General features: G+C 39.2%; 1 protein-coding gene across 2 annotated transcripts in view; it reads right to left on the bottom strand.

The window, feature by feature from the left end:
- nr6a1a (nuclear receptor subfamily 6, group A, member 1a) overlaps nt 1-27,078 on the bottom strand; it is a gene marked incomplete at both ends in the record, with an annotated part of 88,979 nt that extends 61,901 nt beyond the window's left edge. For both annotated transcript variants that reach the window (XM_083886223.1, XM_083886224.1), the window contains 2 exons: nt 4,339-4,386; nt 27,012-27,078. In XM_083886223.1, coding sequence (XP_083742349.1) covers nt 4,339-4,386; nt 27,012-27,078 — 115 coding nt within the window. The remainder of the gene's footprint in view (nt 1-4,338; nt 4,387-27,011) is intronic.
- Between the last annotated feature and the right edge of the window lie 549 nt (nt 27,079-27,627).

Raw genomic sequence — 27,627 nt, 5'->3', positions numbered from 1 at the left:
TATTGCATTATTCGATTGTTTATCAGGTTAAATTCCATTACTGGAGTGATAATTAGTAGCATGCTTTTGTGATATGTTGCCATAATGTATCGGGAATCTCTACTACTACGACTCCTTTAGTCTCTGCTTTATAATGTAACAGTGTTTGCATTTTCCAATGAATAATAAATATTAAGAATTAAATTGACTGTTTTGGTTTTACTTTTAACACTGTTAAATTCACCGTGTATATCAAGCCGTTTACCTCAGCATCTATGGTGCAGTGTTTGTTTATCCAGAATATAGAAACTTGAATAAAGAAATATATAAATACACATATATATACATATATATATAAATAAATAAACACACATAATGCACATAATGGATAAATGTGCAAATCAGAGAGAAATTAAAAATGATAATAATGATACAGACACATGAAGGTCTGGATTTAAGATAAATGTGTGGTCAGAAAACGAATGGAGATGGAGTACGGAAGTATGTTGTTAATAGCACAGTTTATAGAATTAACATACAAGGTATTAAAAGGTTATTGTGTTGTCACTGTGGGGCTGCAACTAACAATTAGTTTCACAATTTATTAATCTGTTGATTATTTTCGGTCAGACAGAAAACAGAAAATACTGAAAGATTATGATTTTTTTTGTAATATGAAGAAAAGAATGAGATAATATGAAAAAAAAAAAATTTAATTGTAAAAAAACGATAACAAAAATTAGGTGATTGTTCATTCAGTAATCGATTAATAATCTATGAATCACTCCAAAATAGTCCATTCTGAATGAATGCTTGACACCACAATCTGATCATTTCATTTTGCGACGATGTAAACGTCTGCGTGTCCCCAGACTTCCTCACCTCACAAAACTCCATGGTATATACCAGGAATTTCAAAACCAGAGGCATCCTGTCGAGGCCACTTTTTACAGAGCGACAGACTCACAGGCTGCTGTGGGGGAGGAACCTGGGACTTTATAATTATAAGACAGTCACCAAAATGTCCTGCAACGACTAAAGTCTCAGCTTCAGTTCCACCCACTCCAATTGATCTACTTTTTTCAAAGTCAAACAGTATGTGGCCACAGTCGCTGGATTGTTAATCAGTCTCATAATCCCATAGTAGGGTGTAATTGGAGGAGATCTGTACATATGGAAATAATCTGGCAGTAATTGCCCCTGTAAGGTTATGTTAACATGCTGGGGAAATTTCAAAACGCGTTGATGTTCTCCAGCCAGAGCCGACACGCAAACTTTTATTTACAGTGGAAAAGTGTTGAGGAGACGAAGCTCAGGTCACTTACTTCTCTTCTTTTAACTGTTGTACTACTACAAACACATACATGTTATATGCATATGAATATGTTTTTTTTTGTTTGTTTGTTTTTTTAAACAAACTAACCACAAAATAAAATCTGCAGCATTGTGATGTGCATGATGCACCATGACCTCAGCCCCGACTACAGATAAACATATGAATGAGTCAATGTCAGGTCAGCACAGGTCAGGATTTGGGCAAGAGGGAATAAAAAGGTGCTGCCCACTGCTCCCGTGTCTGGTTTGTGTTTATTGAGGTTAAATGAGGTTAAATTCACACATGGATGTGAGTACATAGAGCATATCAGAGCATAACCCTATAAGTCTGCATGTTTATCCCAGTGGAGTCCGTGTGAAGTTATAGACAATGACACTGGGAACAGTGTGACCCACTTCTCCCTGACCTGGAAACACTCAGCCAGGCTGACCCCAGGTCCACGCCAACACGCGTCGCATCAGGCCAGACAGGAGTCGAATCGAATAAATCCAGGCTAAACATGAATTTATAAAAGGCTGCACTAATAAAAAGCACAGCGGTCAGAAGCAGCAGCAGCTCTATGGATCTCACCCTGTATTCTGAGAGCAAAAGGCTAGGTCACCCACAGGAGAAAAAGAGCTTCTACTGGCCCGGTCTCTTTTCTTTTTTTTTTCTTATCTACTGATCTGTACATTCACTCGAGTCAAACTCTGCCCCGAGGCCCTTCATGAAATCCACTTAAAAAGGCTGGGAAAAGACCACAAAAGGAACAAAGAGAGGGACGTGAAGCAGCATCAAGTGCTCGGCAAGCTCTGCATGCGCGAGGAAAAATGAAAACCTGGTGATCTGCGATGACTTTTGGACGCAGGCACATAAAGTTAGCCCAGTTATGTGAGGACAAAGGAAAGGCATGTGGTGGTGGGCTCCAGCCAAGTAGTTCCATATGGGTGTTGAGTTCACTGAGTCCAGGTGGCACGTGGGCGCATACATCACACCGAGGTCTGATATGGATCTGCTGCCCCCCTATGGCCTGGAACGTGTAGTGCTGTGCAGTGGAATCTGAAGCTGTACGGGGCTGATTTATGAGTTTTCATTCCAGATAAATGACATGTGAAACATCCCACAGCATCAGTTTGGGGTTTTAATGCTTTAACATCATTCATGCATATATTATTTTCACATTCAAAGATGTACAAATGCAGGTTTATTTTACATTACCTTAACCCTGACTGTCTTATCTTATATGTATAAATCAATGAAACGTATTATTTGACTTGTTTTGTTTTTTTTAGGGAAGCAGAGAAAGTCCTGCTGTCGTCAGCTGCTAATATTTAACCACAGAGCAGAGACTGTGTGATAACCTCACTGATGACCCCTCTCTGTCGGTCAGCTGCACGGTGAGACCGTGAGCAAAACTTCACTATCTCTACAGGAAGATACCAAACTCCACCACACTCCGATTGGTTTACAACCCTGTGAAACTACAAATAAATCCCCATTTTTTACCTGCACATTGAATCATGTTTTTTTTAACTTACTATACCTACAACTGACAGAAGTTTAATCCACGGTGGGTAAAGTGTTGAAAACAGCTGTTACTAACTCAGCTATTTGGCCCCTGACCTGAGTTTTTTGGGATCCTGAATGGGGGCCTGTGAATTCCCACCCCTGTCACAGCATTTACAAGCCCGCGGAGCCCTGCCTCAGCCCCCCGTGACCCCTGCGTCACCCTTGGCCAATGCATGCACCGAGGCATCCTGGGAGCAAGAATAGGGCCAATAGTGAGAGAGAGAGAGAGAGAGAGAGAGAGAGAGAGAGAGAGAGAGAGAGAGAGAATATGGCCGCGGCCGTGAGTCCACCTCGTCAAGTTTACAACCCAATCAGACTCGGCCTCATAAATCCACACCTCCTCCTGCAAACGCACAACAATGCTGCCCATTCACTGTTTGCACAGGTTTAATAGTTCCTCTCAGGCTTCTTTCCACTTCTTAGCGACCCCATCCTCCTCCTCCTTTCTCCTCCTGCAGGTCTATAAAGGGGAGCGGGTGAGAGAAAGGCCTGGGCCGCAGCAGAGGCTGCACACAAACAGAGTCACAGCGAGGTCGGCACTTTCTGAACTGTGTCCGACCTCTGACCCCGCCTTCACAGTGCCACCTGGCGCTGCAATGGCAGCCAGTGGAGTTCTGAAATGAACTTCGCCTGAACCTGGACCTTAACATTGGACCACTGCTGCCCCCTCCTCCTCCTCCTCCTCCTCCCTGTTTCCTCTTGGCCACACAGTGTGACAGTTTCAGGTGTGTGTGTTTGTGTGTTTTGTTCTGCACAACAATCGTGGACTTGGGCAAGAGGGGATAAAAAGGTGCTGCCCACTGCTCCCGTGTCTGGTTTACTACAAAAACAAGATGTCTGACCCCCACAGCAGTATCTACTGTTCTGTATCTACAAATATGACATATGTTAGATTTGTGAAGTAAGACAGAAAATGCACAATACTTTTCAAACGTCATTTTTCACTTTCTGGTGAAATCCGACAGCATCTAATACCCAGTGAAGCTGATCACTGTCATCACTGGCTTTATGCTTCCCTCTTGTGGATTTAACTGGAAATGATGGCATTCATTATACAATGGCTGTTCTCTTCTTATCCACTAGATGGAGCCGTTTTTCGGGTGATTTTATTCAGCACAGTGATTGCTCAAGCATTGCTCTCACAAATGCGTGTTCCTTAAATATTAAAATACAGAACACAGACACACACATTTGTATGTATTCTATGTATTCTTACCACATTTTTAAGTTTTTTTAACATTATTAGTAGTAGGAAAGTCGCTGTGAAGCAAGACATAAATCAATTCAATACCAGTTTGTATTACTTTTTTACTTTGTAAAAGAAAAAAAAAATATATATAATGTGCATCAGTGAATTTTCTGTCTGTATTTACTTACATACAGTGTATGTTTTCTGACATTATCATGACTTGAAAATGACACTTTCAAGCTCTGCTTGAAGACGTGTTAGAGTAAATGCACGTTTGTGAACTCACCCATGCTGCCATTGTGTTCCGACTCCAGAAGCTGGTCTGTGTAAAAGCCTGGGGAAGAAAAAGCGTCACACAGGTTGTTAGATATATTAGATACACGTATGCATGTATGTGATTATATATATATATATATATATATATATATATATATATATATATATATATATATATATATATATATATATATATATATATATATATATATATATATACATACACATATATAAATATTCCTGATTTTAAAGGCTGTTGCATTGATAATTATCATATTTATTATGTTGAAATAACCTAAATATTTTAAATTAAATATTATATATTGATTACCATATTTGTTTCTAACACACAAGAATGACCTTCATTCAACATTAAAAAGCCAAAGAATTAAACCAGGTATTATCTGAAATGAAAGGTAATGTGTGGATTTTAAGATCATGTAATACAAATCATAAACAGTAGATATTTTATGATAGTTTATTTCCAAGTGTATTGTCACTCTCCTTTGAATAGCACAAACATCTCAAAAGAAAACCTTTGATGAGTCCAGATAAACAACCTGTGTGCAGCTGTATATCCCCAAATATCTTGCATATCAGGATATAGACTAAAAATTCAGATATTATTCATAAGGCATATCGCCCAGCCTTATTGAAATATTGATTTAAATTGTATTGTGATATATATATCGATATGGAATGATGTATTGTATAGTATATTTATTAGTATAAAGTAGCACTGTATATAAAAAATATATAACTATATAATTATAACAAAATAAAGTACCATTTGGTACCAGTACCGAAATTCCAGATACCAATACCGTATCGGTTCAATTATGAACAGTACCAAACCCTACACCCCATCTTTAAATAAGATCTTTATAAATCACAGGGTCCTGGAATGACTGGAAAAATCCAGGCTCCCCCTTGTGGAACAAATCACCAGGGGCCTCATGTACAAAGGTTGCGTACGCACAAAAGCGTGGCGTACGTCCTTTTCCACGCTCACATTCAGATGTATGCAAACGATAATAATTGGCTCATAAGCCGCATTCAAATATCATGTTTTAATCATGTCAGTAAAAGCGGGCGGAAAGTTGGAAATGTCAGTCGCGGCGCACTTCTGCATTCATTAATTATGAGAAATAAAACGTAAAAAATAAACATGAGTCAAAGTGTTCAATATCCTGCCATCTTTACGCATGAGCGATGTGTGTTGTCAGCAGCTAATTGTATGACCTGTTGCGGTCACTTCGCTTCGGTGGTGGACAGAAACCCTCCGCTTCACCTCCACCTTGAGATCTGACCATTTCTTTTTAATCTGTGTGTGTGTGCGCTGCTCGGATCCCACGCATTTACAGACTCACACACACGCTCCCACTCACAATTTTTTTGTCATATTTATCCCTGTTGACAGGGTACCAAACAAAATCTCCCTGTGCGTTTTCATTCATTCACTAGAATCAAGAAGTTTATCTCAGGGCCTATTTAAATTGATTTGCATATGTAAATGGTGGCGTGGACAGGGAGGAGTTTGGCACCTCTGCATGTGCGCTCAATTCCACGTTGATTTGGGATGTACAAAAGAAACGTGCTTGGATCCATGTGCATGCACACTTTGATACATCTGAATTTATTTGTACGTACGACAGTTTCTGGGTTTCAGTAGGAAATCCATGCAAGTGGATGAGGCCCCAGGACTGTACGTTGGCAAGTTATACAGTATTTTCAAGCTACTCATGTGAAATATTAGTGATTTCCCACATTTTCAATTACCACTATTCTGTCGATTATTGTCTCAATTAATCGATGATGTCTCAAATGTTTTCTCTGCAAAACAGAATGATTTAGAAAATAAGTATTTAAATTAGAAATAGTTGACGATTATTATGACGATAATTGATTAATCGAGTAACTGTTTCAGCACTAATATAAAGTTCCATGTGGTCCTACTGAGATAAAGTCTTTAACGTAAATGAACTGTACATGACAGGATAAATCAAAGCGCATGATGGATAACAGAGGTGGACCACACCGAGCTTCATGTATCATATGACCAACATTAAGTTCTAACCATTACCCCAGAACAATCTGCCCACTTCAGATTGATTACCCCCCAGCTTTATTTCATACCCACTGTTTTTTGTCCACCATCTGTGTGGTCAAGCAGCAGCCGTCTGGAGACACGGCGTCCACTCCTCACCTCCTACGTCCATCACTCACTCACATCCAGTCTGGAGTCTGGGTGCATCAGGACCCCCCCCCCCCTCAACCCCCATATCTGTGTCAGTGTATCACCCTGCTATCAACAGCTGCAGACCCCTGACCTGACACACGCCAGCTGCCCCCCACCTCCTCCCTCCACAGTCAACAGTGGCATATGTTTTCCCTGGAGCATACACCAACACACACACAAGCTCTTTTCTATCTCACACGTGCCTCACCCTCCCAAACACACACACACACACACACACACTTATATTGACGTAAAACATACAAACACACGTGCAGCTGAGCATTGTGTCTGCACAAGCCCCCACCCCAGTGATGCTGACACTGGGATTAACTCTGCAAACACTAAAAGAATATTTACCGATTACTGAAAAGTATCGGCAACCATTTTCTCTAATTATATATTTCTCAAATGTGAATATTTCTGATAAGGAAAACAACAAAATCATTAATTGCAATTAATTCTGGTTTGTGGACAAAACAAGATGTCTCTATTATGAAAATAATGGCTTGCATGATGTATGTGCTAGGAGTTAACTGAAATAGTATAATTTTTAATGATTTAAATAAATAATAATAATTTGTTTTGGGGATTTTTCCCTGAATGAAAGAGATAATTTTTGCGAAAAAAAAATAAGAAATCCCCCCCAAAAATTCTACAGTTTCCCTGAATTAACAAGCTGCTAACTTGTTTCATTTACTGTAATTAAACTATCATGTTAATCAATTGCTTAACAATCATTGTATACTTGCATCTTTACTGCTTTACTGTTTTTCTATTTCTTGGAGTTTCCTTTGTTTTAAAGGAGACCTTAAGTGTCTTGAAAAGCACTTACCGAATAAAAGGTATTATTATCAATATTAGTCTTACACTGGTTTGACTGACGAGTAGGAATGACTTTCAACACCAGAACACACATTTATCTTCCAGTTGTTAGCAAAGCTGTTATGAATTAAGGTTTTTGCAAACCTTACTTTTACAACTTGTGCTCAAACATTTTATGCTTTTATTTTTACCTTACTTACACCTAATATCAACTTAAAGTCATGAAAAATCACTTTGTTTCACTTAAAATAAATCACTTAAAATCACCGGAGAACTTAAATATACAAAATATTAATAACTACTGTAACATTGTCATTGTAACTATTGTTATAATAGCGGGTTTGTCAGTTTTTAGTTTTTCTGTAAATGCTTAATTTGAGTTTAGTCTTTATTAGTTTTTGTTTTTTGTCATATGGAGTATTTGTTATACTATAATAATTATTGTGTCATAAAAACCCAACAAAAGATGCCATTTTTAAAATCTAATAGCAATATAATGAATGTTATGTTTAACTTGCAAAGATTCATTTATTAAGAATGAAAATACAACCTTTCAAAATTGCCAGAAGAGAACAAATAAACACTCCATATGAACCCAAAGGGCTTATGTATGAAGTACATTTACAAAGACGAGTTTTTGATTATGTTAATTTCAGACATAAACTACAGATTTGTTCTATTTCAGTTTCCGTTATTTCTTTTTGGTTCACTATAATAGCCTTTAATGAGCTCTGTTGTGTTGTTTGTTTTCTTTTCACTCTGATTTCACTGAGTTTTGTGACATTTCCTGTGCGGGTGAGGCAGGGGTGACAAAAACACCGCAGGGCAGAGCAGTCAAAGTGATGAGAAACCAGTCAATTACCTCCTTTAGCAGGTTCACCCATGTTTTTTTTTGTTTTAAAGATTGTGTTTATAACTGCTACTTTTTGCCATGTGCCATGTTGTGTTGCATGTAAATGACTGCATAATGATTTTTCAAGAGGAGGCCCAATGTCTGCTGTCAGGATATTTGATTAGTCCTCACAAATGCTGCAGCTATCCCTTTAGGGATCTCCTTGACTTCCATTCATTTGAACAGCTTAACTAAAGAAATGCTTAAATCAAAATGTTAACCCCTAATTTAAGCAGCTCCCCCTGGAAATTAGGTTGTGCCTCATTAGGACCAGCTTTTAGTCCTGAAGTACACACTTGTGCAGCAATCTTACTGGGGACACCGTAACCATCACAACTTGACCCTTAATCTAAACCAAACCCTAAAACCAGGTCTTAAGTTGTGAGGACCAGACAAAATCCTCCCTTGCTCAAAATGTCCTCACTCCCTCACACCTGCAGCTCCGTCTGCTCTCTGGGATCAGGATTAAGCCTGGTGGTTTCAGAGTCTACTCAAAGCTGTAGTGTTGGGTCGAGAGTGGACGAGAGTCAAAGAAGAATGGAGCTCTCCAGTGTGTGGTCTCTGTTGCTAATCCTCATGACAGCTTATTGACCATTATAGCTGGAGGCTGGGGAGGCTTTTAGCAGTAGCCAATACTGCCGGAGCCTGCTCTGCTGTGAAGCCATTGTGTGTTGACAAAGGAAGGCTGCATCTTTAACCTTTCACCTCGAAAACCTTTGCAACCTCGGGCACAATTGGCTCCCCATCGAAATAACATACAGCCTCTTGTCCCCCGCTTCTCCCTCCTTGTGGATGGCGACACGCTACGGTGCATACTCAAAAGGCATATACCACAGGTTGTTCAGCGTTGCAGCGTTTCTGACGTTTGACTGTGTTGATTTAACCTGTGATTCAAGAATTTCCTGAACTCTTAAATCAATTACAGTTCAAAAGGTCCAAATTCAAATGTTTGATTTGATATCAATTCCTTCCGAGATATTTCAGTTTCCATACCAATTGTCCTTGGTTACGAAAGAGATTTCTACAGAATTAATGCTGCAAATTGTATAAAAACTGGATCTCTCTCACCTAGAATCAGTACAAATATATTTATGTCAAATGTTGTTAGAATAATCAAACGTGAGCAATTCTACAGAACAGTGGTAGACAATAATTCAAAAGCTAAACCTGTACAAGCTGAAAACTTGCATACCCACGATCACCTTCAAACATTTTAAAGTGAGTAACCAGCAGAGAACGATGTGAGCGCAGCTTGGACGCATCTGAAAAGTGGTGCGCGGAAGTCTGATTCTACACCACAGGCAGTAATGGAAGGAGCAAAATGTGCAGACCAAAAACACAGACATGGAAAAATGAAGCTAAACACGGACATGCACAGAAGTATCCAGGGTTCCCAACGCCTTTGTTGATATCAATTTCAATGACTTTTCAGGGACTTTCCAGGACCATTTTCCTCAAAATCAAGGACCAAATTTGCTGACACGACTTAAGATGGGAGGGCATCTTTCAAGAGCCTATTCGCCCGTGGCGTCCACATCTGAACAAGTGATTGTCCTCGGGATCTTTGTCAAGTCAGTCTTTGTAATTTTGTTTGGTGAGACAAAGATCTTGGAATTTTTATTTCCCGTGCATCATTTTAAATATAAACAATGCATCAACTAAATATTAAATACATGACAGACATAATCAAAAATGTGATCTTTGTCAAAAAGGTTTCACAAGAAACTCTTTACACGACACTGAAGTCAACAGTTATCCACACTTGACCATGTAACACAACACTGTAGAGTTACCGCAGAAACCACATTCCTGACGAGAAAGCACCATATGGCTGAAGCTGTTTGTGCACGAGATATTGATATTGAATGTACAACCAAGTCCTCACCTTCTTGTGAAGTCCTCATTCAGAGGCCTCAATCACACGGCCCATAATCTCACTCTATCACTGTTCCAGATGGCTGAGGTTCTGCATGACCAGTGAAGGGCAACACCAAGACTGTTATCTGAGAAAGTTGGCCTCTGCCTGCCAGCCTGGCCCCTGCCACGAGACACGAGCAAGTCCCTCTCTTATCTAGATGCTACAAGCCACACACACTCCATCTATCAACCAGCTATCAAGTCACACTCTGGACGCAGAAGATGCTATTCACCACAGCCTTTAATAAATATGAGATAACTACTCTTCTTTTTAACAACCATTAACTATTGCTGTATGTATTTCTTATTATACCTTTCTCGCCTTTTCAACTATCCTTTCCATCATAAAATCTCACCGATGTGACCCAGGTTACTTCTTGTTTTTGGGTTAGTAGAAGGCCCTGCATTTTATTTTCCTAAACTTCATGACTACAAGAGATTGGTGTTTTCCTTTGTTATGTCCTCAATTCAATACATTTCTTATTTTAAAAAGAATCTACCAATCGGGTAAGCAAATTTTGACTTAATTGACATTAGATGTTTCTATACCTTAGAATTTCTTCTTCTTCTTCTTTTTGTGGTTTCTGAATAAAGGTTTCTGTTTAAATTCTAGCTTTAGTTTAAAACCTTAATTGAAGTTTATGGTTTGCTTACACAGTGATTCCTTTGGCCTTTTTCATGAAAGCTTTCAGTTAACAGTGAATGCTGCACACAGTATACAGTCCATAATGTGTGCACCAGGGTTGAATAGATAATAAAGCTCATCAGATGAAAAATGTAAGAGTCATTCTTGTTGAGAACACAAGACTGACACAAACACAACTGTCAAAAATAAATATAAATAAATAAATACTCCTTACAAAGGCAGTGAGAATGCAGTGAGGGCAGCGGCACACACACAGGAAACGGCTCACGCTCCAACAATACAGTGTGGGTTGTGTGACATCAGCTCTCTGCTCAATCAATCAATCAATCAATCAGTCGTTCGGTCGGGAGATGGATGAGGGGAAGCAGCAGCCACAGATACATCATTGTTTTCACTCTGAAGGAGGACAGAATGAATCCTGTGCTGGCTGAGAGGTCAGAGCACAGAGAGCTGCTGCTGCTGCTGAACCCTGTGGGCACCACTCGATCAACACAGCCCTCACACCTCCCCTCCAGCAGAGACAACCATGCATGACAGTGAGGAGTCTCACTTTGTTTTCCGACATCCTTGAAGGAGCAGATGGGGTTAGAACCAAGTCGAGTGCAGAGATGCTGTCATTGTTAGGCTACTGCTGCGGCTGGATCACTCAATCCAACCTCTGATAGCACATTATTAACCCTCATTCACACTAAAATAAGCTGTATACAGCTCCAGAACCAACATAACTGGCAGACACAGAGAGATGGTGGAGGTGAATCACTGCTATGAAATGTGCTCACAGTGAGCTGAAGAAGACGGAGCGATGGGAACAAAAACAAGCTTACCTTCTGATAAATCATGGACTCAGACTAGATTTACTGAGGGCTCCGTTGAGGTGAATCAGCTTATGGGCTTTTAATGACATCAGATTTTTATAGGGGAGAAAACGGGTCCCAGAATGGAAAACCCCAACATTCCACCATTGCTTGTAATGTGTACAACTAACATGCTACTTTGGGAAAACAATGATGTCATAGTCCCACCTTTCTCTTGTGCTTCATTATCGCCCATCTATGCCCTCATCTTCATCTTACGTTTGGAGATTGTTTGGTCTTTTTTGCTTTGAGATAACTATTATTTTTATTTCTGCGATTGTTTACATTGTAATGTATACTTATTAGGGATGGCAATTTCACACATTTTTAGAGTCGATTGTCGAGGTCCACGTGTCGAATTTTTTGTCGACTTTTTTTTTTTTTTACAGCAGCAATACGGGGGTGTTAACTATTCTACACCGTACTACTTCATTTTAGGCTCAAAAACATGGCTGTAATGTCCGTTATTGACCATCAGAACAGCAATAATAAAAATGAGGGGCAAAAAAGGAAAAAAAGCGGACTCTCCACTGGAACGCGTGTGTCGCCACTCGCCAGACGGCTCAGGTTTTTTAACCTGCGCTCGTTAGGTGCACACACGATTGGACGTGCCCACAGCCACTCGAGAGAACGAGCCGGTGACGCGCGCACCATCATGTGAGAGCGCAGGGAGCCTGGACAACAGGATCACCTTTTCGTGCACAGCTTCTTTAACCTCCGTGGTTGTGAACTTTACGTGTTTGTGACACTTCGACTTTTTTTACTTTTCATTTATTTGTCGAGGTGCGCACGTGTCGATTGTCGATCGATTTGTCGACAAAAAAGTCCCATCCCTAATACTTATTCAAATAAAGCTTTATTTAAATCCAAGGTTTGTGCACGCCACACAATGTTGACGGAAAACGACAAAGAAAAAAAATGTCCTTTTAATCGATCTGTCAATGTTGAATTAAAAAAATATTCAGTGCTGAGCAAAGTCCTATTCTTAAGGCTTCTCCCTTTAACGGTCGCCACAGCGTCTGCCTCCATCTATTCTATCCTCATGTCCTCTTTTACATTCATAAGCGTCCTCTCACCAAATTTTAGAAAGTAAGCTTGCCAAAAAACCTTAATAACTTACAGCTCTGCCAACCGCCCAGATGATGAACGCTTCTTCATGTTGCACTGGAAACTGTGCAGGAATTTGCAGCGCTGCCATAAATAATGGAGATGAAGAAGAAATTTGCATATTCACCCGGGCCTTGTGTTCCCGCTAATGCCATAAAAACCAGCATGCATTTGACCCAGGAGTGAATGCTGATTAAACCCAGGTTTAAAGGGCTTTTTGACCAGTGGGGATGGGGCAACTCATGGGGCTGAAAGGTCTTAGGGAAAATATTTAATGGCTCATTTTTCAGAGCAATATAAAATTATATCACAAATCAAATTGCTATAAGTCAATCTTCAGTTTGGTAGTCAATGCAATAGCTTAAACATGATGGAGCATTGGCGCATCATTATGTACCATCCGAATACTAACCTTTTGTTGTCCTAAGGTAAGGATTAGACTAGATGTAGAACTAATTTAATTATCAGTGTCAGCCAATTATACACAGCATAAATTGCATTTTTTCTTCCAGCAACATAAATGTTACCAAGTCAATAAACATTTATTTTATATTATATTTGATAACAGGAAAGTTTGTTTGAAAAACCATATTGCATTTAAGATGTAGTATCTGCATACTTTTTGTCTGTGTGTTTATATGTGTGAGACTGGAGAGAGAGCAAAAGTGTTGTTCAGTAAATGTATAATTTCTTCTTCTACTGTTTTTCATACATATAATGTATTTCAATCAAATTACTCATATAATGGACATTGGCCCATATCAGTTAGACTAGACTACTAGATGAGAACATAGAAAATATGAATTCCATGAGATACTGGAGCCTGGAAGTGAAACAACAGTGTGTGAGGTGAGCCACAGTTTCAAATGTGACAAACAGTGCGGCTCCTGATTAGCAGTGTGCAGTCGGGGGTCAGAGCCCCTTAGCCCTGCACGGTGGATATTACATATGACAGATTGTGAAGGAACTCAAGTGTTGGCTTTCACAGGCTGCTCAGCAGTCATCCTTTTGACCTCTACACCTGACCCCTGAACTCACTGTGTAACACAGCGCAGCACAATGTCGACTCTGTCCTCCCCACTGCTTCAGCCTGACAAAGCGCCCGAGCCGCCCCACGGAGCCGACTTTCAGCGCCGCTCAAGTTCACAGAGCGAGCTCCAGTCCATGCTCATGAGATCTATTGACCACTGATTACCTGGTCAAGGATTTACAACCTTTGTAATGACTGACTGTAGTGCAAGTTTGAGGTGGGGATCAGGCATCGTAACACAAAGCACTCAAAATTAAGTTTTGATTGTGGTGAAAGTGACTTTAAATGCGGCCTAGCTCACCAACACACAGTCCTAGTGATTTATACGCCACAAGAGGCCTGCATCTTTCCCCACACGACTGACATGGTAATGATGAACACTCAGAGCTGCTTCACACTACAATCACATTCACACACAGCTGGAACCACCATCAGGAGCAAAGTGGGTTTAAGTGTCAGTGTCACACTGGCATGTAGACTAGCAGTGCTGGGAATAAAACCCACAACCATCACTTTGCCACCGAGTTAATTTTGTTTTTCACCATGAATCCTGTGATGCAGGGGAAAAAACAATAGTTTCTTACAAAAATGTACGGTACAATTCTGTGTGAGTTTGCGACAATTTAAGAATTTAAAGCAGGTGAAAGCTATTCAACTTCTGGGGAAAAGGAAAATAACTGGTGTGAACATAGAATATTTGTCAAAAAAAAAATTTAATAATAATAATAATAATATGGCTAAATTAAAGTCTTTATAGCTATTATAGGAAATATACTGCTACAAGAAAGAGTTAAATCACACTAACAGACAAGAACATGAGGCATGAGACATGTCCCCACTAATATTTAGACAACGCCAGATTGTCCATACATATTAGAGATAGGGCAATGTGTACGTTTGTGGCAATGCTGTGAGAGGAGAACGAGTGGATTTTTACGAGCGTCAGTGAACGCATCACAGCTGAGCAGAAATATCTTAGACAGAGATACATACATTTTTAAAGGTTTATTTCACACAAATACTAATAAATATATATATATTATAAATAATAACAACTCTAAATAAGCATAAGAGTTGAATGTGGCCCGATGTGTGTAATAAGCATTACCTAATTTCCAGGTCAAGTCAAAATCACAAGATATGAAATTTTTATAGTTTGAGAGAGGGAAGGCGCATGTTTTTATACACTTTTTTACACACACGATACACTTTGTCAGTTCAGTTCCTGTGACTCCAGGACTCTGGAGTTTATAGTACTTCGTCCTGGAGTCACGAAGAGCAGCGTGAGCGACTCCTGTTGCAGCCAATCACAGCACAGCACCATGTTGCACGCGCACCCAAATCAGAGGAGAGCCGTTGAGACACAGTCGCTCGTCTTAAATAGCTTGTCAGTGAGTTTTATCATAAATATGTGTATATGTGTATATATATATATATATATATATATATATAAATAAATATGTGTGTGTGTATATATATATATACACATATATAGAAAATACATATAAAAATGCATATCATTCCATGCCTAATTTCAAATAATAAGAAGAACAACAACAACAACAAAAGAACCAAAAAGAAAATAACTGATATTGTCAATGAACTTTTTTTTGGTGGGGGGGGGGGTATGTTTCAAATGTTTAAAATGATTGACCATATTTGATCTTTGGTCCCAATTTAAAACACTTATTTTGAAAATCTGATTGACTGATGGTCCTCTTACAGTTATATTCCACTCTTCATTTTTCTCCAATGCTTCAATTTTTGGTCTAAATGCAGCCTCTCAGATCAAACAACAGGGTAAAGGTGAACTTTTTCATAGAGCAGTCATCAGTGTATGTTATGTTAACCTAATGAATGTATGTCTTCATCTGTGCTAATCCCGGCGGGCAGCTAAGCAGAGGGTCACGCTGTGGTCAGAGGGGCAGGGGGGGCTCTGTCACCGCTGCTTGACACGCTCAAAGGAGCAACTTCCCTTTCATCATACCAGGGGTCAGAGTTTTACTACCTCCCAGAGCCGAGCCAGCGCACTGCACTGTGCAAACTCAGAACTGCAGCAGCCATCTGATAATCATCATCCTACAAAACAAAGCAAAATAGAGCAGCATAGAAGCATCTGGAGCCGCTGAGCCACATTTATACTCCGCTCTATGTCACTCTTACTGTTCACACTGAAGCATGGCTTTGGAGCATGGAGTTTTTTCTCCAAGTCGATAAAAAAATTACCCAGATTTTACTGACATTCACTACATGATAAAGTTTGTATTTCCATCACATACTTCACTCCCTTTAAAAGTACAGGGATTCGTACTTGTATACCTGTTTAGAACATGTAATATAATTCATTTCTTTGGGCCTTCAATGTTTTCCATATTTTTCTTGTGTCTCGTTTTCTTTTATTGAGCTTTCAGTGCATATTAAAGTCTGAATTATATTGAACTTCTTCAGATTCCATGGTTTCTGCTGCAGCAGCACAGAAAAAGAAAACTGGGTGAATGAAGGTTATAGAGCAGAGGCTAAAAAAAAAGGTGTCAATCAAACACACAAACTGTGTAACTGTTACACATTTAAAAAAATCACCAAAAAAAAAACATTTTGGCAAACCAATGCTGCAACTACTAATAATGAATCAGTTACTCACTTTTTCTGTGATTTCAGCCTTTTTAAATATGAATATCTTTGGTTTGTAGACAAAACCATTTTCAGATTGATTAATTATTCTGATTAATTGATCTGAATAATTATGTACAATTAAAATAATGATTCATTGCAGAACTTAATTGATGTCAACTATCAAAGGGATTGAAATCGGAAAAGCTCCCGAACCCTGAATTTAAGTTATTCATTATGGGAGGTACCAACAGTTGACCTCTTTAACTGTACATTATCACTAAGATGTTGACTTAACCACTTCTTCCCTGACCCTCTTTTTTGAGTCCCTGCTCGAAAATGACATGCCCAAACTAAATAGAGTAAACCTCTGCAGTTACAAGCTCTATGTGAATTATCTTGGGATCAAAATAAAGATAACACTTGTGAGATTCCACCAGAGGTGCAAGTTTTACTGTAGATGCCACTGTGTCAGAGTAAATGTACATGGAACACAGCATAAATGAAGGATTTTTTTCTCTCGCCTAAAAAAATATTGCATTTTAAAGCAAATATCACCTTTAAAATATGCAGTAGGAGCTTAAAAACACATGAAGGTCATGTAACAATGTGGACATGAGCTGTGTAAAGTCTGATGCTGCTGAAATGAAGCAGAGTGAAATCACAGAGGTTTTATTAAAGAGATGTCTAGGTGTTCTCTCTTTCGGCACAGTTTGGCACCATCTGTGCCATTTGAGATTTCTTAGGTACCAAATTATTAAAAACCCATTCAATTTTATTTATATGTCACTATTGGTCTAAAAAGAACTTGTTTTGAAAAAAAAAAAAAAGAAAGTATGATAACTCGCTGTAAATTGATGCTCCATGTGCGGTGCGTTACGCAGTGACATTGCTCTGGCTTACCTTGGTCAATTAGGGTGATTTACAGCTTGTTTTAAACCTCTAAACCGGTAGAATCAGACCCCGGTCTCCAAATGCGTGTGAATTACTTCATTAGCGAGTGAAAATGACATAAATGCATATGACGCATCTGTGCGGACATTTGCCTTTCTCTAATTAGAGCGATCTAATGTCGCTCTGTAATGATCAATCAGACCTGGATTTGTTGCCAAAGCAAGCTGGAAAGTGTAGTTTTTCATTAGAAGTGGTTTTGTTCCGGTGGAAATAACTTGTTTTGATAAACAGCAAAGGTAAGACAATATTTCTGGTTGTATTTCTTGAAAGTCAGTTGTTGTTTTGCTCTTATTTTGGGGCTGGATCCGTGAATCTTGGTCAAAATGGTACCGCTGGAATCCGTTTGTTCTCCGCTGTCCAGCCGACACATGGTTTTTTTGTTTACATAATCACGCTGACGCTCCGGTGCCGCTTTTCAATGAGTGTGCTGTAACGTTTTTTTCCGCTCCTGCTGGTTTGATCCGTCGGTGTTTAAACTGCGTCTCGTGAAAATAAGAATGGTTTATATAAGCTTTTAGTTGAGTTTCTGACCTTTCTGTGGGTATGCAGCATGTCTGTGTTTGTTCAAGTTAGACATGGTTTTATGACGCTTTTGTCGCTGCGTCTGACGCTGCCCCCGATCCCGGGGGCAACCGTGAAGAAGTGGTTAACTAGAAGTACTTATAACTTCAATTATCAATTGTATTTAGGACCGGGTATCACTGCTGACGTCTGATTCACAAAGTCCCAATACAATTAAATTTGATTCTCCATCGATTCATTTGGAGATATTTCAGTTCCCATACCAATTTCGCTAGGTTATGCAACAGATTTCAACAGAACTAATGCAGCAAGTTTTTCTTCAGTAGTTAGCTGGGGGCGGGGGAGGCTGATACCGGTCGACAGAGTCGTTAAAAGGTAGACCTGAGTCAATTTAATCTCACATATGTTTTGCATCGATTGGGACCATGAACACGAAAGCTTGTAGACAACTTGAGCACTGAGAAACATTTGTGAATTAGGGTGACTTTTACTTTGCTGTTGCGGGTCCAAATCACTCATTTATTCATTCTTATTTCATTTATTCATTATAGTGTACATTTTATTTCTGCTATTATATTGTATGGTATGTTATATTATTTTATGTAAAGCACTTTGGGTACCTTACACAAATGAACAATTGAAATATGGACAATCGATCTGATAATGGAGATCTTTGTTAGATACAGTCCCACAGCTTTTTGTCCCACAGTTGAAAACCTGAACTAAAGTGAGCGAAGTGTGCATGTTTGCTGTGCACAGTCTGTGTGTGTCTGTATTGTGGTAATGAGTAAAGCAACAGTTTAGCAGATCCCTCTTCAAAAAGGTCAATATGCACACAGCTCTGTGTATCTTCTCTGTTGACTGTGACATGAGCACAAACCAATCGTCATCGTCATCAGTTTCTCATCCCTGTGACGCTAAGGAAACTCCTCATTCACGACAAATCACCTGAGACTTCCTTTTCTCATTCAAATATCCACGTAAGGCAACACCTTATTGCTATGACTCCCGACAGGAGACACCATCGTCTCATGTAAAATTAGCGTTTCATGACTGAAACAGCTCAGCTGCTCATTTTACAACCCTCCCAACAAGCACATCCTCCTGTCCTGGCTCTACATACCAAGTTCAGTGTTTTACAGCTGCCTGTAAACTCATCCTCCACCCAAATTCAAACTCAAATTGAAGACATTTATGGCCTCGGGCTGGGCTACGTGTTGAATATCACAGAGGCCTGACAACAGCAGGGCCTGCAGGTCACTGCTCCAACTGTCCCCAAACTTACTGTAATATACATCTCCCCTAAGAAATATATTTCATGGCAGGAAGCTGCTCCCCCGTGCTCTCGACCCCGCCCTCCCCCGCTGCTCACCAGCAGCTGTTGGAGCCTCAGGTTGTGCCAGGATGGAGGCAGCAAACATCTCACTGCCACTGCAGCCTGTAGCTCATGGATCAAGTGGAGGCTGTAAATACTTCCCCAGGTTAGATGGAGGTCAGCACGGAGCAGACCATTAATGCTTCAAGAGCAACATCCCAATGGCCCTTGTCACCGTTCCCATAGTGCTCGCTGCACTAACCCACCCATGGTCACGCAACAACAACCGAAACCTCAGGAGAGGAGAGGAACTGTGATGATGACCAAAGCCCTGCAACGCATTTGATTTGAGGAAACTTCAATGTTTGGTGAATATTCAACTGAAGATTACCATGAAATATTACTATGATTGGACAAATACATAGAGAATAATAATAAATAATGCTGAGTTTATGCTAATTTTTACTGAAATAGTATACATTTATCTTTCTCTCCATCCAAACATGAGTGATACTGTGTTCTGTGAGTCTATCAATCAATATGTAAAGCCCTTTTTTTTTTCTTAACTGAGTAAGGGAGTCCTCTTTTCAAGAAAACATAAATAAGTGTTTTCTGCTTTCCTTTCTTTTGTATTACAAGGAAAAATGGTTGACAAACCTTTTATAATTAGGTTAGGAAATTATATGAAGCTTACTTTACTTTGAACCATTTTATTTTTTCATTGTATTATGTTTAGTTTGATCAAAGAAAGATATAGAGTAATGGTGATGCACTTATTTCTCATATTTAATGAACAGGATGGAACATTTATGTCCTCAAATGTCTTTTGTTCACAAATGTTAAGATATTCAGTTGAGTGAACCAATGGATTAACCTTTATGAATCTTAAATCATACAACTTGGCTTTATCCTAAAAATTGGATTTGGATTGAAGGGAAACAGGTGAGAGAGGCTGTTTGTGTGTTAATAAACCTGTACGGATGCTAAAATGTGATGGAATTTTGTGATCAAGAAAAACAGGGCGACCTAAACCTCTGTTACACAGACACAATTCCATGTCATGTCGTACATTGGTTTGCTGCTCTTCCTTCGACGATGTTGCGGCGTTGCCACCTGACCATCTTCATTGTGACCACAGAGATGTGTGTTGCCTGGAAACAGCAGCACTGGGATCAAGGACACAGCCTTCAGACCTCTCGGACAAATGTATGTTTGACCATGTGACTAAAGAATATGGTTTCCCTCCATCTCAATGCATGTTGTATCTCAGGACAAATGACAAATAGAACTTAAAGCTATAAAATGTTTTTCAGTTGTAAAACAATACCCATGTTTCAGTTTTTTATGAAGGAGAGTAAATAAATAAACATAAATGCATGTTAGTCATAAATAAATAAGACCTCTCTCTTCCACAACCAACGCTTCTTCTTTTTTGTTTGCCCTTTGTCTCTTGTCACAAACAAGTGTTTACACAATCAGCTGTGGACAGTGACCTTACCAGCCGAAAGTTAGCCACACAGCTAACGCTAGCCACAGACAGCAGGATAACGACAAGCAAGGACTTTTTGAGGTGTCAGAGGCTGACCCATGACTAGAATGCGACATGTCTACCCGGGGGAACAAAAAAAGACATTGGTTGCATTTCGGTTTGCAAATATTACATCGAGCGCCGTCTTGCGTCTAGCATTCGACCGATTTCGGCTCGCCATTATTGCTGTCACGCTCTCGTAGTCTCACACGCTCTCCGACCTTTCAAGTACCAGAATTTGGCACCGATTAATTAAAAGTGAACCAATACTTGGTAATACTGACATAAATCAATACCAAGTACAAAAAGTACCAGCTCTCGGTACCCAACCCTAATGAGTACAGTCTTTTGCTGCAATCCATTTATATCTGAACTCGGAAGCCGGAGCTGGAAATTTTAGCTCTGAGTTCACCGTTTTCCAGGAGGAAGGGGCCGGGCTAGCATTGTTAGCAACACCAGTTGATGATGGTGCTCTACACTGTACTTTGGGCACACAAACAGCATGGCAACGTGTCCACAAACAAAAACTATGACAGTACACAAGTGAACTCGCAAGTGAAATCTACTCTCGAAGCTGAAATCTGCTTAATCGAGTTGACTAGATTTTGAAGAGTTTGGGGGTGGAGCCAAAAGAGGGCACTGGCCCTCTTATGATTGGTCACTTTCAGTGTGATCACACCCACAAGGAACTTCTTGTACTTTATTAACTGCTATCGTGACAATTCGTCCGGAGTGGAATGTTAGCCTGAGGCAAAAACGCAAAGAGCAAAATATTTCCACACCAGTGGTGAAAGAAATGGGAAGGGTTTCGAGTTCAGTGTGTCACCCAAATCAAAAGTAACAATGAATACTATTAGTTGGCAGCAGCTTCAGGTTATATACAGGTAATGTGTGCTACAACGGCTACAATGTTTTTTTTCCCCCTCTGTCTGCAGGTCAAACTGGGGGTGTGGTTAAATTTACAATCGAGATTGTGACCCCCGACTCAGAACAGATGAGTGGAGCTACAGTTGCAGCTGGACTTTGCTGGAGTATACAAGCACAGACGAGGAATTTATTAATTGAATATGTGTGGCTTTTATTGGCTGGTGGTTTCTGATTTAGCTAAAAAAAAATAATAATAATAAAATAATAATAAAAAGGAAAAGTAACAAAAACTACCTACGAAAGAAATCTTAGCTGTTTTCAAACCAAGGCGATAAAACCAGAGTGACAGAGAGAGGATGTGGAACAAGAAAAGGAAGTGTTGCCCACAAAGACAATAGTATCAGCCAGAACACCATACGACCATCTGCACTCATCTGTCACCGTCATTAATGCCATCCATTATTATTTTTACAGGCTCAGATAACAATTGTCACTTTTATACACTTATAAATGATGTTTCGAAAAATAAAAACAAAATCTTAGATTTCAGAGCTATATAAATTAAAGCTGAATTTGACTTGAATTTGAGCTTTTACATAGTGAGCTACACATTTAATGAGCTACCTTTCACAATGATAGGTCACTGTTATTTATTGAGCAAGTCGGAAGAAAAATCTGTGTTTTTAAGCTTTAGTTAATTATTAGAATAAACTCTGGATGATCAGGAGCCCACAACTGTAAATAATAAGCTTGGCCCTTTTATTAATTTGTATTCCACTTTGTACCAGAATTAAATGCAAGGATGAAGCTTAAATCTTTTTTTGTTTTCCTTCACGGTTCGCGTTTAAATCCCTTCATTCGTCAATATCAAGTCTTTAAAATGGGGAAAAAAGAAAACACACAAACATCTGCTGTGGAGCTGCTTGTGAGATAAATCACCCTGTTTGAAATGCTAATCAGCATCAGGGGGAAGAATTTTCCTGCATCTGCTCAAATGATCTCGGAATGTCCTGAGAGGAGGGGATGCCTTTGTTTCACAGCGTTTTCATTCAGAGAAACAAAATAAGCATTCACCACTTTAACTACAAAAAAATAAATATATAAAAAAAATCACTACCAATTAGAGATATGCAAGTAGATATGCAACAACAGCTCCTCATAAACCACTACCGCGACTACTTTGATCATATAAGTATAAACGGATTAATCATCCACTATTTAGATAATCTATTAGCATTTTTCATTCATTAATAAAATCAGAACTAGTTCTGTGACTGAATATGTGCTGATTTCTGATTTGTAAACTGAACATCATTGATTCGTGGACAAAAAACTATTAAGGGAAACGGCAATCAAATTTTTACATCATTTTCGTTATTTTATGGATGATCATGACAAGAAATAAATTGATTCATTGGGGAAATAGTTGCCATATTTGTTGATTGCTAGTTGCAGCCCTAAAGTGTTTGAGGTGTTTTAACAACAAAGTACAAATGACTTTGGCTTCTCAGTTGTGAGGTGGTGCTGATTTTCCAGAAGATTACCTGATAAAAGAACCATTGTTAGATACAATGTTTATTACTTTACTTTATTACTTTAGTATTAGTATTGAAGTGCTGCCACAGCTTCACAGATTTTATTTTTAGATTACATATTTCTATGATATTGCAGTTTGGTTTGCCAATTATTATTTCTTTTAGTAAAATATTTTAAAAGACATCAAGCTTTAACACACGAAACACCATCAGAATGATCAACTATTATACTTCAATGCAAAAATGAGACCTGAATTATATGAACTCTTACCAGTTAAGAGTTAATTAATTGTTTTATTTATGCCTGAACTATACTGCATATTATTATATATCATTATTTACTTTCTCTGCTGGGTGTGTTTTTTTTCTTATTATTGCTGTTTATTATCCTGCAGTTTTGCCATGGTAACAAAAGCTCCAATTCACTCCCGTTTGAACGATCAATGACAATTTTACATTTAAGTACATAGTAAGAATCAACAAAATATTGGACATATTTTAGGAGACCAAAACCAATAACTCAGCAACTCAGAACAAGTCAGAAATTATCTTAATTTGATGTATGCAAGTGTTGTCCTGCTGGGACCAAAATCAAATATCTTATCTTTTAAAACCTCTCCTTAACCTGTAAGCAACTGCTGCAGCACAGAAAAAAAACAATAGGATTAAATCTGGACCAGCTGAGATAGATAGGAAGAGAACTGCAGATGATTTTCTGGACCCAGTGCCAGAATGTCAAAACGATCCAAGGCACTTTTCACTGTTTAAGATACAGTATTTAGACTACTTACAAAACAGTGACGTCATCTGCATATACGCTGATAAACTAACTGTATTGATGCATTTAGAAAATTAAAGCCCTGGTAAACCGTGGATCAGCTAATTTAACAGAGGCTCAATAGCTTTTCAATCCAACCCACTACCTAAACCCTTTAAGTGTTTTATTTATTCATTTTCTACCGCTATATCGTCCACATCAGGTGGGCAGGTCAAGGAAGGTACACCCAACCATTCACTCTCACATTCAGCCCTATGGTCAATTTAGTGTCCAATTCACCTCTGCATGTTTTGGAGTGTGGAAGCAAACTGGAGAAAACCCTAACTTGCACATGGGGAGAACATGCCAACTGCTGGCCATGACTCTGCTTTGTGGCAGAGTCTAAGGCTCTTTTTCTTGGTCCAGTGACAAAAGGTTATCTCTAGAATTTTAGAAAAATCAATGAGGGGGGGGGGGGGGGGGGGGTAGAAGAAGTGAAGAAGAAGAGAACTGTGTCAACAGTTCTGCTGATAGCAGAGGAAGTCAGGAAGAAGAAGAAAACATGGATCACAAATGCCACCTCCTCCTCCTCTACTGTACTCCTCGTGGCTTATCATTCAAGCAAAACACTGGGGGTGTTTTTTACATCCTGTCCCTACTCCACCCAGTGTCCCCTTCACCCTGCCCTGAGGGACAGCACAGAACCCCCTATCACCAGCACTACCACACACACACGACCAGGACCTCAGGCTAGAGCAGGGGCTGACTCAGCACTCTTCATTCAGCCTTCATTCATAAACACACCCAGGCTCAAACACGGGCTGGTCTTCCTTCTTCCTCTTCCTCCTCTTCTTCTTCTTCCACTGAGTGGAGTTACATTAAAATAAGCTTATGAAGGTGGTTTGGGGGGAGAGAGAGAGAGTGGGTGGGTCCAAATTCCTGGTCAATTCAAAAATCAATGAAAATTGAGTTGGCTCTTCAAACGTGGTTATATCATTGGAAAGCTGAAGGAGCCTTTGATTCCTTTGTTTCAGTAACAATGTGACTTGATAAGGGGAAAAAAAAACCTTCAACACTTTTCACCAATCAGTGACAGGTTAACCAGCTGGACTTTACCATCTGCAACATCTCATTTGTCCGTGGTTTACGTGACAACGAAGGATAATTGTCGTGACCCCTGAATCAGCTGTTTTTGTTTTCTCCTTCCTCCAAATGAGAAATCCAAACCTAAGATCATTGTCGTGTAGTAAAGTGAGTCTCGATCCTCTCATCTGAGGTTAATTGTATTTAACTATGGTTCAACAAATCAGTTAACTGGTCATTTGAACAAAAGGCCTTATTTATTATATAATATAAAACAAAGATGATAAAAAAGAGAACATTACAAGAACATTTAAGACCATGTCTAAACAGCTATATATATATATATATATATATATATATATATATATATATATACATATACATACACATACACATACACATACATGTATGTATGTATATACACACACACACACACACACACACACTTCATTTGTCATTTTGATATAGAACAAAAAATTTAAACTAAAATGCTTTTTCTATTAGTTATTTTTATTTTTATTATTATTATCATATAATATTATTCTGAGCAAACAAAATAAATAAATGAATGAATGAATTAATGAATGAATAATTACAATTTTATTCTAAAAAATTCAGATGACAAATTGAACTCTGCTATTGACAGATTGAAGCATGGCATTCTTACACAAATATTATTCAATTACATGTTTAAAAAATAACTACACCATCCAATTTTGCAAATTGCAAACGTGCAAATTCTTGCACTTTATGACCCAGCTCCTGAAGTCACCTGTTATTCTACAATTGAGTGACACACGTGTCACTCACCAAACAGACATATATTCTGTATATATACATATATACATATATACATATATATTCCAGATTTGGGGAAGTGAAGAGCTGATGGCTCCAGGGCATTCTCCAAGTTCAAAAGTTCACCTTTTACGATCCCCCTGAACTGACTGAGTGACCACCCCACCAAATAAAAACATTCCAACCTCTGTTCCCAGTGACACACACACACACACACACACACACACACACACAAACAAACAAATTCAGAGTTTGACCCATATGGGTTTGTTTCTATCCTGATCTTTAGATATGAATGCAGCTGATATTCTTCTTTCTTTTTGTGCTCCGTCTCTCCAATCTGCATTTTAAGTCTTCAGTGCAGTACACTTGTGTATTTTAAGCAAAAAGGAAAATGTGTAAACTCACGTAAATAATACTCATTTACGTAGGCACAAGAAAAATGTCCATCTTATCAATCAAACCAATTAATGAGTCTAATTGAACACAAATCACACACTGATAGACACATCTGTGGACTAACCCCAGACCAACCAATATAACAACCCTTATTATGTACCAGTTCACATATTAGTCCAATACTGGGTTTGTTTGTTTTTACTACCAGGATGTTCATTACACTTTTCTGTTGATGCAAGCAGCACTTTTAAAAAAAACACACACAGTGTTCCAACTATATCACAACTATAATGTTCATGTAAGGAGAAATTGAGTCCACAGTTTACAGTCTGTGTTTTTTGTTTGTCAATATCAGCGTTTCAGGACTGTAAAGTATTCAATATCTTCAATCCTGTCATTTTGACCAGTATCAGATGTCAAGTCAATTTCTGCAGCATTAGTATTTTAAATAACGTATCTTGCCTAATACTGTAAAACATTGATTTTCAAGAAAGTGAAATAAGCCTCATTTCTAGAAAACGAACACATTTTGCAACAGAAAAAGAAAAGTTTTTATTTTATTTATTAGCCTTGTTTGTCGTAGACCTTCTTTCATTTTGGCTAGCTTACTCCTCTCATTTTAACGCACATTACAGCCTGAAAGTAAATGGGCTTTTCAAACAGGAACATTGTCAATCAATTTATCAATAAAGGCTTATTTCTAACAAGGCTGTTTTAGCAGCGTGAACCAACTTAAGTGTAAACAGCAGCAGAAATGGATGCGCACGGACAACAGCAGTACATGCAGTGTGTGAGGTGCGTTGCCTACCGTTGACGGACTTGGTGGTGTTTCTTTCCGGGTAGTCGAACCCATTCGTCCTCTTCTCTATGTCCATCCTCCTGCATGGGCCGATTCCGTGTCAGCCCGACGGCTCCTCTCACAGTCACCGCCGCGGACAGAGCAGCAGCTCACCGGTGAGACTGATGGTGAAGATGACAGCGGTGGTGGCTGTGATGAAGGTGATGATAGTGCAGTGTGAAGTGAACGCCGCCGCTTTGTCCCCGCACTCACTCTTCCGACAGCAGTCCCATGCCCCTTTGAGTTGTTCCTTCCTTGAGTCAGTGGGGAGTAACTGGATCCATACCCCCAGGGCTGGTGCGTTCACGGACCGAGAGCGTGGTGGAAGATAGTGGCATCCAATTAAAGTGGATTCTGAGACTGCATAGTAACTTTCTCGCGAAACCACTCTGTGAATTACTTTTAATACAAAACAGAGGTCGACTCGCTCTTCAGCTGGTGTACTTAAACTTAATTAAAGTGGAAAATACAACACAATTAAAGCTGGAGTCATAGCGAGGGTTGGCGCACAAGGAGCCTCGTTGACATCTTGGGCGAAAATAAGTTTTACACATAATTTTAAAGAATTTCATATACCCACAAGGGA

Source organism: Microchirus variegatus (assembly GCF_963457635.1).
Source record: "Microchirus variegatus genome assembly, chromosome: 3".
In the NCBI taxonomy this organism is placed as follows: domain Eukaryota; kingdom Metazoa; phylum Chordata; class Actinopteri; order Pleuronectiformes; family Soleidae; genus Microchirus; species Microchirus variegatus.
This window is presented reverse-complemented; position numbering and strand designations above follow the sequence as displayed.